We start from the raw sequence: 18,312 nt of genomic DNA, 5'->3' as shown, positions 1-18,312 counted from the left end.
AACGAAAAGCAAAATGACTATGAAGTTTCAAATACAGAGGGAATTGCTACACCCGAAAAAGGACCAAAACGTTTCGGGACTTTCGAGAAAGAAGCCCCTAGCCAACATAACGGTTCCTTTCTGTCTGTCTTTTTACATTGGGCCTCCCCACCCCCAGGGAGCAACCCAGTTGAAATTGGGTCGACCCTCGGCCTGGGACACCTGCTATATTCTAGGATTTCATTAACTTTAATATGCTCCCTTGATTTCATTGGCTTCAACGGCGATGAATTATATATGTGTCGCGAATTGCACGTGAAAAACATCAACAACGATGTTGATTTTTTTTTTTTTGCGATGTTGTTGGAGTATTCTGTGATGAGAATAATCGATATGTATATTCCGAGAGGATCGAAGGACACTTTCCACGCAGGGCTGGGGCGGATCCAGGTTTTGACGAAGGGGGGTTCGGATAAACGCCCGCCGAAGGCGGTAGTCCCGTGTCAGGACAGTGGTGTCTCCCAAAGTTTTATTCGAATCATCTCTAGTGGAGAGAAAATACTTGGAAATGTAAATGTGTTTGTGTGAAGACAAGTCAAAAGCGAAACCAGCTCACTTCCGGTTGTCGTCCGCGTCTCAAAAACGCGCGTGCTTAAGCTCCCTATTGAATAGTGTTCTGGGTGACTACGGGGTAACCGGGGTAACTAAAGCAGGCCTGTCACTTATAGCCTCTCCCGTAGCAAGACCCACTGTACCTTCTCGTGGTGACCCCGTAGTACCCTTACCCTGTGGTTTGGGGACTGACACAGTTACTAAAGGGCTATGGAAAGGAATGTAAAAATGTAAATGTAAGTTCTTTGTTTATGGCACTTAGCTATGAAGCTAGTTTACAGGCACCCCACTTTTAACAATGTAAAAGAAACAATTCAAAGTTAACAGAAACATTATTAAGATCCCCACCTGGCAGGAGGCAACCAGTTGGCTATTTACAAAGCGTGGTAGAGTTGAATCGGGGACAACCGGAAACAAATCCTAACCAGAGGTTACAACGGGATTTGAACCCGGAGCAGCCGCATGCAGACCCAACGCCCTAACCACTCGACCACGCTGCCTCCTAAATAACCCAGAAAAAAAAACCCTCTGCGAAGGGCCTGCTACTTATCCACAGTAAAGTGAGCTATAGAATCTAACACAAGGAGAAACCAAAAAAGGCTGGTCCACCCTAGTGAAAGCGATATGGCGCCGGAGAGCACTCACCTCCAACCAATATGGCCGAAGCCGTTGGATTCCAGAGTCGGCGTCATATGTGGGTTGAGTTTGTTGGTTCTCTACTCTGCACCGAGAGGTTTTTCTCCGGGTACTCCGGTTTTCCCCTCTCCTCAAAAACCAACAATTGACTCGATTTATGTTGATTGTTAATTTGTCCCCAATTAGTGCTCCTTTCCTATGTGGTTAATTGGTTACTCCACGACAGCACAGATAATGTCGGACTCTTTGGAATCATGAAAATACTTTGTTCTTAAGTTTGTCAACAAAAGCAACAGTTAGTTTTCGCTTCCAATGTTAATGTGTTAGTCCGGTAACCTCCAGGCTCCAGTTATTCAAAGAATGGAAAACTTTATCCAGTGGATCAGTCGCTGTCCACAGTGTAAAATATATTTCGCGTCAAACATTGAGAAAGGTTTTTGAACACGCCTTTACGCAGACCGACGTGCTTAGAGTATGCATATTCACAGTTACACGAGCAAATACTTGAATCTTTCCACAGATTGAAACTGTTAGATGGTGACTTATCCACCGGATAAAGTTATCCAGCCTTAACTTTGAACAGCTGGGGCCGGCAAGAGTTTGCATCGGCATTTCCAGAAATAAAAACTATTTTGACGTCAGTATTTTAAAATAAGTTTTCGATTCTCAATTCTGAGAAAAATAATAAAATACTACTACCGCTACTCAGGAATTACTACTACTGCTACCTCCGCAACGGCCACCGCTTCTGCGACTCGGCTAATTCTATCAGGTCACTGCTTTTGCTACTGCCACCACCCCCATGTCGCCGACCTTCTACCTCTATCCTCTGCTAGCACTAATTCTGCCTCTTCCGCTGTTAACACTGCCGGCTTTTATTCAAGTTCTGAATCGTAACCAGTTTATTAGAAATACGTAGAATAATTGATTTATCCTCGACGACCTCCTGGACTTGGAGTGCAGATTTGTGACCGGAACTGACTCAGCGGGTGTTTACGTGAGAAAACTCGCACCGGCGCGAGTTTCACACCTGGGTGACTTCTTGATACCGCGTTTACATGATGACGGGGTGAATTCGTATCGTGTTTATCTAAAGGGATACCATGTATCGATAAAATAAAAGCGTGAATCCAAATTGCAAATATAGCGTCTATCAGGAAAAGTACTCATGTGCTATCTATTCCAGCCCACCGGGAGCCCGATTTCACACCGGAACGAGTGGTCTTTCCTCGTTTACATGTTACCGTTGCGAGATTTCTCGCCGGAAGGAAATTTTCGCTCCGCTGCAGCAACTGGGGTGAACTCGCGCCGGTGTGAGTCGCTCCAGCATGACTTTCTTCGGTGATATCATGTAAACAAGAGAAAACCGGAGTGAACTCGCGACGGTGTGAAAGTCGCCCCGGTATCATGTAAACACCTCCTTAAAATTATCCGTGATATTCGGCGTCCAACCAATGTTCCAAGTCTTGGCGTCATATATGGGTTGAGTTTGTTGGTCCTCTACTCTGCTCTGAGAGGTTTTTCTCCGGGTAATCCGGTTTTCCCCTCTCCTCAAAAACCATCATTTGACTTGATTTATGTTGATCGTTAATTTCAGTTTACTGTGTCCCCAATTCAGTATTGCTCCAGCGCTAGAATGACTACACGCTTAAATAAAGTTTCTTTCCTTTCCTTACCTATGTGCCTGTTTCCTCCACGGCAGCATAGATAATGTCGGACTCTTTGGAATCATGAAAATACTTTGTTGTTAAGTTTGTCAACAAAAGCAACAGTTAGTTTCCGCTTCCAGTGTTAATGTGTTAGTCCGGTAACCCCCAGGCTCCAGTTATTCAAAGAATGGAAAACTTTATCCAGTGGATCAGTCGCTGTCCACAGTGTAAAATATATTTCGCGTAAAATTTTGAACACGCCTTTACGCAGACTGACGTGCTTAGAGTATGCATATTCACAGTTACACGAGCAAATACTTGAATCTTTAAAGCCACAGATTGAAACTGTTAGATGGTGACTTATCCACCGGATAAAGTTATCCAACCTTAACTTTGAGCAGCTGGGGCCGGCAGGAGTTTGCATCAGCATTTCCAGAGATAAAAACTATTTTGACGTCAGTGTTTTAAAATAAGTTTTCGATTCTCAATTCTAAGAAAAATATTAAAATACTACTACCGCTACTCAGGAATTACTACTGCTGCTACTTCCGCAACGGCCACCGCTTCTGCGACTCGGCTAATTCTATTTGTACTCAGGTCACTCTTGCTGCTTTGGCCAAGGCCACCCCCACGTCGACCCTCTACCTTTATCCTCTGCTGGCACTGATTCTGCCTTTCCCAATGGCACTTCCACTGTTAACACTGCCGGCTTTTAATTCAATTTCTGAATCGTAACCAGTTTATCAGAAATACGTAGAAAGATTGACTCTCGACGACCTCTTGGACGTGGAGTGCAGACTTGTGACCGGAACTGACTTAAAAATCATCTGATATTCGGCGTCCAACCAATGTTCCAAGTCTTGGCGTCACATATGGGTTGAGTTTGTTGGTTCTCTACTCTGCTCTGAGAGGTTATTTTCTCTGGGTACTCCGGTTTTCCCATCTCATCAAATATTAACCTAAGATTTGATATGAGTTGTGTTAATTTGATTTGATTTAATTTGCTGCACCGTGTTTCGAAATCAATAGTGCCCAAGCGGTACACTTGACACTGAAAAAAAAAAGAGAGAGAAAAAGCGGAGATGGCAATGGAAATTTGGGCTCCTACTTCGAAAGAATACTTAGGATGGGCATTCGAATAATTAACAAAAGAAACGATTTGCGTAAAATGGTAGGCTGGCCAATAACTTTGGTCATCTCGAGGTCATGGGACTTAACAACACTAGGATCTCGTATTCTTCTCCCCTGTAATTTCACTTCAATTTGGCTCTATAATAAGAAAGACGTGTATTTAAAAAAACGACAAAAAACGGTCATCATTTAGAGAATGTTCAGAGTTAATAGATCTTTAATACTACTTCGGTAATTAGCCATTTAACCCTTTCACTGCCTAGGGCTTCTCTATTGACGAGTACAATCGTCTGGCGTTAGACAGAGTAAAATCACGGTCTATTTGCATTTTTGGCGGTGAAACGGTTAATACTAATCGATATATTTAATACAAGCTAAAGCCTCGTCATCTTGCCTTGGAAAATGTTTCAGTTTTAATTTGTTCTACTTTCCATCTTTGAACACAGCTACACATTACGATTGACAAAGAAACAATTTTTGCGAGGATCGGTTTGAAAAAAAGGAACTAACATTAAACGATAGCAAACAATGCGTTTCTTTCATATAGAGTTTTGTGTAAAATAAAACCTAAAGTTACATCTCGTCGGCTAAATCCCTTAGCTCGGATCTGCTCAACAGTCAAGGTCAGGGAAGCATTGCTAAAGTTCCACTTACATCATTATAAACCATAACTGCAAAACAAACACCTACATCAAGAGATGTCTTGTCTACAGGGATTCTGCTTGCGTGTAACGTTGCTAGGATTTTTCACTCGACGACTAAACTGGTAAATTTAGAAGATGATCACGTTACTACTTTTTGTAAATAATACAATTGACCGAAATATTACACCAGGGTCAATGCGGCGTGTCGAAAGCACGTTAAAATTTATTGTTTTCATTCAACAACGGTCTCCATTTACAGGAACACATTATCTGAAGATTTTTCAATACCAATCAATTTGCAATCTCACCACATTTACATTTGTCGCCATTTGGTAGAATCTGTTGGGTGGTCTTTAAACTTCAGAACGCGTCGTCATCGAATTCTTAGGCTATTGGTTCATTGAAGAAAATAGCTGAAAATGTGAATAGGGCAAACGGGTCACAATTAATTAAAGTCTCTTGTAATTCTCGTGCTTAAGGAATGCAACAGCTCCGGTAACCGAAATTCGCCAATGGCTAGTGGATCTCCAAAAATTTAAAATTAGCTAAATCTCTCTCACGAATTGAAAACCAAAGTCTCTTTAGCTTTTGCAGGTTTGTGTACGTAAGAAATAATACTGTTCTGAAGTTTTGTATCGCGATTAAATATATCTTCCACATATTGTCTTACGTTTTTGACGATAATCCGGTCTTACGCTGTTGCCATGCACTCTTCATGCGCGACCAAAGTGTTCGACCAAATGAAAACGTAAAAATATGAAAGCTATGTTTTTTTCAATCTGTTGTGTCTTAAGATGTTAGAAAACCCGTTGAAAATTCAGAATAGATTATAAATGTTTGTCCCCTTTTTCAGTCTGGAAAACCGCACTGCAGGCTACACACGCATCACCCAGGTGTTGCGTGACCCGGGGCACCGAAATAACTTGTTGATGTAATGTATATTTTGAATTCTGCACACCTTGATCGAATGATTGTAGAAGGCCTCAAGGATAGTAAAGTCTCAGTAAAAAAAAAAACCAAATACATGGAAGCCATCGCAAACAAAGATAAAAAAGCTCTGATTTAATTCTTACGGTTGTGACTATGTAAAACAAATCGCGAGTGAACTGAAAGCGAACAGGGAATAGCCCTTTCAAAATTGTGTCGCTATGAATCAATGATCTTCAACACAGTCGAACGCCAGCTGATTTGCCATTCTGTGTTAATACATCAGCTGATTCGCAACACAAAACCTTCCCTAGGGCAAAATGTCGGCTTTTCATTGATATTTATAATATAAATGATTCGGTTCAGCAACGGATAGAAACGTGGAAATCAATACAATATAAAGGCGATTTCATGAACGGTATATCCAAACTACCAATTCACAATGCCAAATGGTCGTTTTTTAAATGAAATGGCGAAAAAAGTTCCTGTTAAAGATTTTAGCAACGAGAAATTGCAAATTTACAGCGACCCTCGCTGAAAAAAAGAATTTGAAAACGGTATCCAGCGACAAGTAAACGCGTGAGTTGGCACAATATATTTACTTTCTTAGGTCAGTCCAGTTGACGGAATACATGAACAACAATTAATTGATCTAAATTTTCAGTTCAACACAACGAGGAAGCGTTTTTCCGTTTATCTCGCAAAACAGCAGTATTTTTTCCTGCTATATGAACCAAACTAAATTACTCATTTATGCCAAAAACGCCTCACATTGTTCAAAATAAAAGTGTTAGGTTTCAAAGCAAATTGTCAACTTTCCTCGCACGTGATTGGCGAATGGAATGAGTTGCTTGCAGGGGGCGTGTGCGACGAACCAATTAGCATGCACGATCATTGTTTCTGTACAGAACTCAACATCGCAGACAAGTTGAATTGAAAGCAATTCAGCTTTTCACGTTTCCGCCTTGCCCGATAATGGCACAACTAGTCGCCATACTGTGTTCGAAAAGATGGCTGCAGGAATTTTTCGGCTTAATATGACGCCCGTCTTCGTTCGGTGATCTGGAGATATGGACAGATCGCAGGAAAAATCGTCACTTTTGTCGACAAAAGCGCACAATTTCGAAGTAAAGTCGGCTAGCCCACGGCAACATCTCGCCCATGAGGTTGTTACAACGAATGCGATCTTTCGTTCTCTGAAGAAGCCCGTTCCCTCGCAATCTGCGCTGGAAAACTCAACTAAAGTTGAAAGCTTTCCCTCAAGTGACGGTGGAGTTGGAAGAAATTCAGAGCAGTTTATATCGTCTCTACAAGCGCAGTATTATTCGCCAACCGTTCCTTCTGCAGGTAAGTCTTAGTTTACTTCGAATATTCAATTATTTATTGCGTAAATTCGTGCAAAACCGTACACAACCAACGGCCTGTATTGATTTTTTGTCAGAATACACGTGGTGGGCGAGAAGATTCTCCACCTCGGGTCAGTTGTAAAATTTGTCGTGCAGGATCGAAAAGACGAAACTCGAGTTGGTCGTTTGGTTGACTACGTAATCGACCCTTATGCTCTGCGCGCTCTTGGCTCGTCTGATATTAGCTTAGTTGCAAGAACGCACAAATAACAAAACAAAGTTTGAATTTTTCTGAATTGCGAAACCAGCGTGCGAACGCAGTTTTTAAGAAACCTGTCTTTTCAACGAGATCTGTGTGCCCTAGCTTGTTGCAAATCGAAACGACCCTTTTCGCAGTACGGTGTGGAATCTGGACTTGCCTAAATTGTATTCGATCAAGTTACGGCGCTCTTAGTCAACAACAGCAGAGTTATCTCATCCTCGTGAGGCAAACGTGACGAAATTCCATCTAAGCTAAGGTACCATTTAAACAATGCTCAACCGCTGGTAGGAAGTGTGCGTTCATAGATATTTGACAAAACCTTTACTTCGACGTAGTCAAGGGAGGAAATAGCCAAGGGGTGGTGATGCACTCCGAAGCGTTCAGTCGCACAATAACTGCACAGTCATATCTTTGAAAGGTTCTTTCCCCAGCGCAAACATTCTGGGAGTGACAAACTCGCAATGCGTCGCCCAAAGCCGTGAATATTTTTCGCGCCTGCGACGACGTTGTAATGAACTGCTGTCTGTCTCGTTCCCGGCGTCAAGTATGTTAAGTGAGCTTGTGTGCCATTTAATATAATGTTCTCATACGGTATCACGGTATGCCATTTCAAAGTCCAGAGGCGTCTTACCATTTCCTGACTCTGTCAAGCGTAGGCGAGCATAACAAAAACACGAAAAGAAAAACTCCAGACACATCACCTAATTTCTGGGTGCCATCGATCTTTCGTTGGGTTTTGGCCTCTTTTCTCGGCGGTTTGTTGTCTTTTATTGTTCACTTCCTCAAAGGCGTTGACGAAAATCGAGTTGAAACGACCGCGGAAAGAAATAGATCGCTTGGAAGGGGTTCTCAAAGGCTTATCTAACGCTTTTGGTCTACGGGAAAATTGTTCATATTTGAATTCGAGCGACGAGCTACGATGCAGGGTTTTTTGAAGATTTCATTTTTTAGAATTGCGTCGAAGCCACACGCGCGATAATGAGTGCCCTTGATGTGTGCTTTGTTGATATCTTCTGTTGCTCTGCTGTAATATTTTTGGGTCGACCTTTGCGTAAAAGCCCTCCTTTGCTTAGCTTGTTTTTCATAAAAAAATGTTGGTAGTTCATGTTGAACGTTGAAGCGCCTTCGTGTTTTTATTTTCATTGAGCGTTGGCCCACTTTCACTGTTATCCCTTTCACTTGGAGATCGTGACCTCAAAGGCTAGTACGTGTTTGCGGAAAATAAAACGCTTTTGCTTTTCTCCCAAAATACGATCATTTCCTTGATTTACTGAGATCAGGAAATGCTACTTTTACATGGAAATAATGTGGTGCTTCGCATATAGTTAAATTCTTGTATTTTCAAATATCATTCCTATTTTGGTATTTAAATAGTACAACTTCTCGGTGACGTGTATCAAACAAAGGTTCATTTAAACGGAGTCTACTTCTTCTTTACAATTGTTCGACTTTTTAGCAACCTGTTAAATTTTGAAGGCTTGTTGTATTTACTATTAGGGAAAATTATTGCCCGTCAAAAGCGTTTTGCTGCTAAGCAGAAAAACAGCTCTCAAAAATTGTTGGCTTTGTCAAGATTTGCATCTTGTAAGGAAACGTTCTATGACCGCACGCTCAACATGAGACTCGCTGTATTATGCAACCTCTAGGTTTTTTAAGTGCTTTTCAGCCCCCCAAAAATTAGTTTAACTTCAAATTCATGTATCCATTCTTGTACTTCCAAAATTCCAAGTGGACAAAAAACCATCATCGACCCCGTGTTTGGTTGGAATAGTTTTAAATTGCATAATGCCTTCTTGTTTGACCTTATGTTTTTCTGGATCGCGAAAGTTCAGTGAAAATTACTTTCCAAAAGCGCCAGAATGCCACAAGAGAAGAGGGTTGATGTATTTTTTTTATTGAGTTCGTCCCTCCTTGCATCAGCTTCACGGTCAAGTAGTGAAGGTAATTGAAAACGCAGGCATTTTCAATTTACTCAAATAACCATAACAAACACCAGACGTTGCGAATGTTGACATCCGTTCGAATTCATTTATGCAAGTGTCCTCTGTGAAAAGCGAATGAATTCCATGTAGTTGAACCATTTTTAACATACTAGTAATTGTGTAAAGTGTGACTACTTTTCGGCAAACAGGCGTATTCAGTCAAGTATGTGCGATTGCTGGCGAAGCAAATTCGAACTAGCAAGGGCTAAATTATTCAGCGTGTCTATTGGAACTATTGTGATTTAGATCATTCCTCACGCATGCTTAAACAGAAACACGCATTGTCACTGATAATATATAAATAGAATGTACTGTTATTGGAATGCAAATTCACGCCACAAGTTAGCTCTTATGCTGGTCTCCCTTTTTTTTTAGCATGTTTTGACTTCCCCGGGAATTATTTCGCCTCCGACTTCAGGAACGAGACGATTAGATGGAGTTAAACCACACAAGAGTAAAATGAGTCGATGATTAAAATAAGCCGAGGACTAAAATGTAGGAACTTTATTCTCTCAAGAAAAAAGCAGTTGTTTAAAATCCTGAATCTGTTTTGTCGCTTTCATCCGAATTTTGTGTATCCTTTCACGTAGTTTGAATTAGTTTCTGGGGGCGTGAAACGATGTCACACGGAAAATGGGTGCAAATTAAACTGAACGGATTTGTTTAATATCGTCGTGGCCGTCTGCGATGTTATTAGTCGCATTTTTCGTTCTTTTTGAAGGTTTTACTAGTTTCCTTTCGGTTGAAGAGAGGTCGTGCACTGCTAAGCAGCGGAAGTGGTAGTTGATTCTGACAACCGACAGGGCGCAGCATAAACAGTCGTTGTAAGAGGTACGGATGTTAACAATTTCGAAACGAAAGTGAAAAGCTTACGTTCTGCTGATCTTGTGTAAGCGATTCAAAAGAAGCCGTGTTTGATTGGAAATGATCTAAAAGCCTGTAGACACAAGCTTTCACATGAATGGTCCAGGCAGAGAATTTCAACTCTGTCTTGTAAATGCTTGAACGCGGCAATTTTCAGTTGCTATTTTGCTCCGGAATACTTGGTTTTCTATTCCGGCCACGCTGCTTCTAGGAGATGAAATTCGAGCGGACGAACTTATCCAAAGAACCCGATGAACGGACATAAACTTGGTTTATTGAGAGACCAACGTTTGACTAAGTTATACGACTATTGCCTGTTGCCTGTCGCCAACGTTTGCAAAAACGTAACCCTTCCTTGTTAATATATTGCACTCAAGTTTTAAACGTATCCTACTTTTGCGTTAAAGCTTTGCAGTCTCTAAATATAAGTGTAACGAAACGTCTTTTCTATCAAATAGTTCTGTTCCCAAATGCGTGATGTTCTCTAAAAGTCGTGGTTCTTCTGCAGCCCAAAGAGCTAAGGATTTAAATACGTGCTTTTTTTAGTTTCTTCCTTACTAAGCATCAAGTGATCTCCGCGTCATATATGGAGGCCCACACTATCGCATCTTCTTAGCTTTGTTGGGCTTGTATTTGTCCGAGAAGTCATTCAATCTTGGGCACCCTCAATACCGTGGAAACAATTTATCGTTGGATGCCGCAAAGTGGAAAGGAAAAACATAACGGATAGTTTTAACGTTTTAACTTTGCCTGGACATTTTTTCGAGAAAAAGCAACAAAAAGTGGAGTTATTTTTTTTCTCTTTGATCACACACATAATATACCGAAATGTTAAAAATGGAAATTATTTCAATACAACGCTGTTGATATCACTCGGTTTGTTGTTGAGTTTTAATTACTATCGTTATTGAAAATCGTTTTTATACATACAGACAGCAGCATTTCCTCCTTAATCAATATCTGTTCGCATGACTTATTAGATGTTTGCCGATAGTCTTCAAACTTTTCACATATTTACGACGTAGTTGTGGGTGAAGCAGTCCTCTCTGAAAGTTTTGAAAGCCATCGTGATGTGCTTATAATGTTGGAAACAGTGTACGATTTCTTTAGCCGTTCATCCTTTCGTAGTGCTTCTCCAACGTGGCTAGAATTTTTTTTTGTACATCATATTGTCTTGGTGTCGAAAAGTAATTAAGATTTTTTTCTGACCGTCAAAAGTAAGTTTTAGAATAAATAAATGCCTTCTACGGGTGTTTCACGAGAATAACAATGGCAAATTTCATGAGTAAAGATTAGTACCAGCCAAACGAGCAAAAACGTCTCCTTATTGGTGTGCCAGATTTAATCAGCTGGCGACAAAAAATTGGACAAGTTTGAGTTCAGAACGTCGTTAATTTATCAAGTTCTAGATTGCTTGAAATCAATCGTTGTTTTCGCGATATCATGATTTGTGAAAGAGCGCTTTTACTCCTGTGTCAATGCTCAATTTGCATGCAAAAATGTGTTTAAAGTGTTTGGCTTGCTTTTAAACACGTGCGTGCACGTTGGAGGCGCGCGAACAAGCTGTGAACTTTATTGACCAATTTCAAAATTTAGATGCGAGTTAATTTCTTGGGCGACAGAAAAGAAAAATTTTACATCATAAATTCTTGTTTACAAAAAAGAGTATCGCGCCTGTAAAGGATTTGAATAAAAGCAAGAATTAACATATCAATTATCCTTTCCCGCTGTACATATCGCATCCTTATTTACATGCTTTACCGGTCTCATGTGCGTATGTTAAGTGGCATTGAAAACCCCCTGAAAAGGCTAAACGGCTTTTGTCTTCAGAAATCATCTGTATTGCAGTTTGCCTAAAATCTTTTTTTCTTCCCGACAATCTAAAGGCTTTTTTAAAGTGATAAACAAGCAATTGACAAGCCATATTTCGCCTGGAAGAAAAGAAAGGTCAGTCGATTGAAGTCTGCTTGTAACATAAAAACATAGTCGAAACATTGAGATCTACGCAATTTTCTTGCGATTTTGCGTTCCGTTGTAGCAAACGCAAGACAGTGACGAAAATTTACGGAAAATTAGTTTTTAGTTCGCTAACAATGGCTTAAAACCACTCGCCAGGAGAGATGAAGTGCGATCGACCAGTCGGCCTAAAATGAAGTTTTCTTTCCATATCTTAGTCCCTTGCGAGTAAACTGCATTTTGCTCAAAATTCCGCCCTGTTTTAAAGACTGCTTTGAAGTTGCTATAATCGTTCTCAACATATTTCACCAACGGCGAAATTTAGTGCTTCCTTTGTCGGGCATTTTATGCCTAGACGTGTACGCTGAGATCGGTCGCAGTGTTCCATATTATATTGCTTCGAAATCCAAAAACGACGGATTTTCATGAAAATTCAGTTCTTCCTTTTTTCTCCCCTGAAATTTTACGACTCGGAGAATATCCCAAAGCCGTTTGTTCATTAAAAAAAATTCAAATCGCAAACTTTCAATTCCCTTTTTTTTTTTTGCACAATATTTACACATATTAGATATCGTTTTTATTTCGGCGCTAGCTTTTGGCTTCCTTTTAACCGTTTCAGTTTCCATCAGTTTATTTGTATTTCAAGCCGTTGACGTAAATTTGGACCTTCGTTAGAACATACAAAGCGAAAATTTCGGATTCGTAGATGGTGATCCTTTGTGTCAACTGATCCAGTTGAATTTTAAGGCATAAATTTGCCCTTACACTCCAAGCCGTGAGCGTAGTTCTCCGTGATATTGGCGTGGTAAAGTTTATTCTTAGATTACAGTGAGGACGGACTTCGTCGATCTTTCGCGCAATGTTGTTGTTACTCCGCGTATTTATCATTCTCCGCGGCTTTTGGAGCACAGCCTTCATTTTATGGTTCACTTTTGTTTACACTCATAAGTTGAAGCTGTGGAATATATCCAAAAGCTCTTTCACGGGTTTGGGTTTTTTATCGCATTACTGATTTTATCGATGATATCGAAGTATTGACAGTGTTTTGGGCATTGTTTCCAAAACAAAGTTTCAAAATCATTCTCCTTTTAGTGTTTCAAAGTGAATTATAAATGTTGTTTTTGTCAGCTAAAGAACGTCATCGAATTTTTGTCTCAATCAACGCGATTTTTTTTTTAGAAATTTGGACTCTTTCACAATAGCCTGTTTTTTAATTTAAAAAAGTTTTCATGCGTCGTTAATGAAGAAATCCTGCTTGGTATCTGCAGAGGAAAATGTGGTGTGATTTTTATTGGCATCAGCACCTCTTTCCAGAAATGAGTCCGACGGTCGCTTCAACTGAGATTATCGTGGTATTTTCATCCAGTCGGTGTTTCTGTAAATGCTTTTGAACGCAAGCTTTTCGTGTTGAATCATCGTGTTTAAATCTTCTGTTTCATAAGTTATTGTTTCAGTCATATTTATTGTAGTTTTTTACTCTGGTCAGGGCAATTCAGCTTAAGGGATTTAGCAGTTCTTTCATATACGTTCTTGGTTTTCGTATTTTTCTCGATTTTTCTCTACATCGGGCGAGAAGAAGTGTTCATACTGGTGCAAACGAAAAACATCGTCGCCGCGCCCGTATGCTAACAATCTATCCTCCCACGTTCTCGCAAAGTTATTCAAGTGTCAGTCTCATAGGATTTAGAAAACCGTAACCAAAACAAAATCTACAATGAATCTAAGATCCCGAAATCTTAGTTAGCCAAAGAGGCCTGGGTGGAAGATTGGTACACAGAGCCCCGTTTAAAGCGACGTAAATGTAACATTCAAATTATTCGTTAACACACAGTGTGGACAGTGCATGACTTCCTTCGAAATCGTGTTATAAAGTAAACGACAAAAACAGAATAAACGAATTTTTCTGCAACGTATTATTGTCCGTACTCTTTTTCGAAACAATTAGCTTCTCTGCGAGTTGGGGGATGCTTTACATCACATATGCATTTCGCAAGGTCTTGTAAGACTTCAAATTTTTTGGCCTCCCAAAATCCTCGGTTCGGCTTCACTTTCATTGGCTGAAATTCGTGTTTCTGAGGTCCTTGTCGTTCAGAGATCAGATGGAGAAACAACTTTTTGCCAGGTCATTCGAACTAGGTTGAGTCGATTAAGTCCTTCACGGTAAAAAGAATCAACTCGTGACGTTTTTTTTCGTTGAAAAACGCCAAATTTATTTAGTCTCATTACCTTTTCCTTTTTGGAAAGTGAATCGAGCTTTCGTGTGGACGGAGCCTTAATTTCCGAAGGCAATTAAAGTAATGAAATCTTTGCCCAAGCAAAGAAGAAGAAGGCTGAAGGACTGACAGGTTGCTGAGTCAAAATAAACCGAGAAATTTCACCTCTAACATTTTCATCACCGCATAGAATTAATCTGTTCAGGGGTATTTAAAATTATGGTTTTTTCTCGCAACCTTACTTCCTCGAGAAGACTTCTATCCTATCGCGTTTGGAAATCACCTTGGTAACCAGATGAAGTCGAATGATTTTGCAGTTTTTAGTGTCAACTCTCAAAAGATTTTACCGTTTTCTACCCACCAAAGTTCTAGTTCTGCAATGGACTAGCATCCCATCCAGGGGGGAGTAGAAATACTCCTAGTCGCTTCATGCTACAGAAACCGGAGATAAGCGCCTTCTAGGCTCGTAGCAGACTTTACCTTACCTTTCCCAAAGTTCTAGACAGGTCAGTGTAAATCTTAATCTCAAATTCCATTTTTGTGGCGATTCAGAAATCCAAAACACCACACGAATGCCGTAATCCTTGGAAATCCTTTTGTCATCACAAACATCCGGCTTCTAGGACCTAACTGTAGACTTTGACTTAAATTAAAGCTGCAACATTGGCAGTACTATCAGTGTTTGAGTCAGACGACTATAACTGCACATTATACCAGTACATAAACAAAGACTGTATCCTTTCTTCCTCCAACAGGCTAAAAAGTAGTTAGAACAAGTGGTAGTATTAGAACAAGGACTAGTTAGATGAGCCGTCTTTCAATTTTTTGTTCGCCTGAAACGCTATCTGATGAGCTAAAACTTTGTTTAGTCAGGAAAACCCGCGGCAAAGTTATACTCGTACTTGCGGAAAATAAGTTGATTATACACATCTGCGAAGATTTTTACGCAATGTTTTTGTGTATTGTGAACAGCTTCGAGCTGTCCGGATTGTTTGGCTCAAAAGTCTCAGCTGGAGAGAAAATGTTTTAAATTAAGGTCCTTGTTTTCTCGCATTGTCAGGAACTTGAAAGTCGAATGAGGACAAGTTGGTTTTGCCTCTTCAAGAATACCAAGAATGCTTGCTCGGTGACCCTTTTTTATGCAAAATATGAAAATTGAAGGATTAAATTTCATGACGATACGAGTTAAACTAACACAGAAAAATCTTTTTGAACAGAATTTTACCGATATGATTAGACATGACAAGAATTTTGTTTTGAGCAAACCTATTGTAGCTACCCACTCACCATAATTTTGGTAAACAAGATAGGAAATTTTAGTCTTGAAAAGGTCATCGTAGTTAAAAGCGCAACTTGTAGCTGCAGTGAAATGGAAGTCTGAAAAATTCCGGCGCGAATTAAACTCGTGACTTTCCATAATAATCTGAACTTCAAGATAGGAAGTCAAAGCTTCTGTGCGTCAGTGACTCACCGAAGCTGTCTTTAAACGTGATTTCGATTTAACAAATCGAAAGTGGTTCGGCGTTCTCTGTACTCTTATCAACAACGATATTCGTCATCACAGTGGTCAAAATTGTTGTGGACTCACGAGGCGCACTCACTCTCGATTTGTTAAATATACGGATCATGTTGTGAAATTTATAAATATCGATAGTTATATACGCGGATCATCTTACTTAGATGATATTTGAAACATCGAAACATGTTCCTTAAATTGTATTATTAATAATAATTGTAACACTTGTGCTATCAAGACCATTTGGATTTCGAAAACGATAGAAAAAAAAAACAGGAATCGCAACTTAAGTCAAGTAACCTTTGAAGTGTATGTTAAAGAAAGTTTTTTTTCTCGCGTGGAACAAACGGCACTGAATTTTTTTTTTCACCACGCAGCAGATGGCATGGCAGTGGCAGAAGAGTCTAGAAAATTACTATGTCACGTTTTAAACCGAAGGGACTTCGTGTTTTCCAACGTATATAAACGCATTTAATTGTGGAAATCAGATGGGTGAGTGGTTTAAGAAATTGCGAATTAGAGCTTTCTTGAGGAAAGCGGAAACATTGATCTTGTGACCGGTCTGACATGAATGAAGAGATAGCGTGGTCTCCTCTTGTTTTGATTTCGTCGATCATATATATTTAATTTTCATATTTTATTAACGATGTACTGCTGTCATAAAACGTCAACTGAAACAACACAGAGAATCGTCTTTTAAAGCATACCTTAACGATGTCTAACGATGCAAGGGGCATCTTTGATTCTTTTACGATAAAATTTTCGAAGACATAAAACTGTTTCTTCACTCCCAAAATGTAACTTTCAATCCTGAAAAGAACGATTTGCGTAGGCGTCATGAACTCTTTGTTTTCATTTTTTGGAATAACAATTAGATTTTAGTGGTGGTTTTTTTGCTCGTCTGCGAATATTAAGCAAACGGAAATAATCTTCTTACAGCTGATATTATCGAAAGGGCAGAAAACTTGGACGAGGCGCAAAGCGGTTGATATTTCTGAAACTGCGATCAAGAACGACAGAAACATATCTGTTGTTCTTTTTGGGACATAGAGCGTTTTTTCTCTGATAATCAGCATGACCTCTTTAACTTGGAATAATACATGATGCGAGAACCAATCGAACTCTCTGGTTGCACGTGAAGGTACGTGATCGGAAATTCAATGAACCTTAAAAGCTTGTCTCCGTATTATTCAAAACTATAAATCATGATTTTGAATTGTACGTATTTTTGATACCGTATAATGGTATACTGAGCTGTTTCTGGTTATGTAAGGAACGTAACCCTAACCTTTTTCTATGTAACCGCTGTAGATTTAAAACTAAAATGGTGGAAACCTTTTAGGGATGCTATTCGCACTGTTGTTATGAGACGTGAAAGGAATTAAATGTAACTCTGTTCACTGCGCCAAGGACATTCTTTAATGAATTATGAAGTATGATCATCCAAGCGCTTCTGAGCATCTGAACTTCCATAGTTCCATAGTTGAAGTGGTTCCTTGGCGGAGAGGGGTTAGTGCAGTTGTAAGAGGGTTCACCTTTTAGTAAATTGCCCCAGATTGATCGGCCTGGGTGGCCTTGTTCGCTCTCCAAGTTGTCTCAAGATGATTTTTGCTGCTTCTTCTGTGATCCCTTGGCCTGAAACAACCAAAATATGTGATTTGGTTTGTGCTATGTTGCCAAATTTATCCTCCACTTAAAGTCGATTGATGATGCATCACTGTTACACGTCAGTTTTGTTTTCGCGGAAAAGAACGACCAATCAGCAGCTCGGTTCTCTCATTGAGAACCTCGATGTTCTTCTTTTCAAATTAATTTACGGAAGCCAAAAGGCCGTTTGACGTTTAAGGTGAGATCCCAGAGTATTATGAAAATTCACAGTAATACAAAACTTTTATTTATTTGCTTAAGAGGGTGCCTCCATTCGACGTTTCCGCCAAGATCAGAAAGTAGGGAATTGGAGCAAACACAAAGAATTTGATTGGTTAAAAAAGGAAAAATAATCTTGCTGCACGTGCAGCAAGAATTTCCGTGCATTTCCTGGCTGTACTCCTCAAAACAACAAGGTTGACTAGCAGTAGAGTTATTTTCATAGAGTTATGACATTAGAGTTGGAGTTAAGTTTCCAAATTCCTGAATTCAAGGTTTTGGAAGGCCTAAATCCTGAATTCAGAAATACAGAAACACAGAAAGTATCCTAAATATGTATAAAAGCTAACCTTTGGCCTAATTAGGCCTAAAGAAACGTTTTTAGGCCTAAGGTTTGCTTTTATGAATGTTGGCTTCCAAAATCTTGAATTCAGGATGTTTAACTCTACGACCTAACTCTATGAAAATAACTCTAAGAACAGCTGTCCCCCAAATTTTAGGTTTAGGCGACATGGTGTGCATATAACAATGAACTCTTCATTTTCTATTTTTTTACTTTAAACTGTTCGCGGCCCTTCCAGTTAAAGGATAGTTTGCCCGTAGTTTAAAACCTGAGCAAGACGGAATAATCGCAAAGTACTTTGGATAGCGCTAAGTTATATTTTGGTGTGACGTTTTCGTTGCCGTAGCCGTCGCGGTCTGTGTCTGTCTTGATCCCGGTCGGTAAGG

The 18,312-nt window shown here is 39.8% G+C and overlaps 1 protein-coding gene and 1 long non-coding RNA gene across 4 annotated transcripts in view; one reads left to right on the top strand and one right to left on the bottom strand.

Annotated features, from left to right (window-relative positions):
- Nucleotides 1-548: 548 nt before the first annotated feature.
- LOC137971162 (uncharacterized) lies at nt 549-5,494 on the bottom strand. The gene is made up of 3 exons (XR_011116938.1): nt 5,322-5,494; nt 4,960-5,064; nt 549-3,835 (listed from the first exon to the last, which is right to left on the bottom strand). It is a non-coding gene; the product is annotated as an uncharacterized lncRNA (long non-coding RNA).
- Nucleotides 5,495-6,477: 983 nt separating this feature from the next.
- The window catches only part of LOC137971161 (microtubule-associated protein futsch-like), a 48,131-nt gene continuing 36,296 nt past the window's right edge, over nt 6,478-18,312 (top strand). Inside the window, exon 1 of one of the 3 annotated variants that reach the window (XM_068817906.1) lies at nt 6,478-6,925. In XM_068817906.1, the coding sequence (XP_068674007.1) occupies nt 6,649-6,925 (277 nt within the window). In that variant the 5' untranslated portion in view covers nt 6,478-6,648. Of the gene's footprint in view, nt 6,926-7,053; nt 7,443-11,791; nt 11,980-18,312 lie in introns of those variants that run through there. The other 2 variants (XM_068817907.1, XM_068817908.1) reach the window with 2 other exon arrangements.

Source organism: Montipora foliosa, chromosome 9, assembly GCF_036669935.1.
Source record: "Montipora foliosa isolate CH-2021 chromosome 9, ASM3666993v2, whole genome shotgun sequence".
Lineage (NCBI taxonomy): Eukaryota > Metazoa > Cnidaria > Anthozoa > Scleractinia > Acroporidae > Montipora > Montipora foliosa.
Note: the sequence above shows the minus strand (reverse complement) of the source record. Positions and strands in the feature narration are given on the sequence as shown.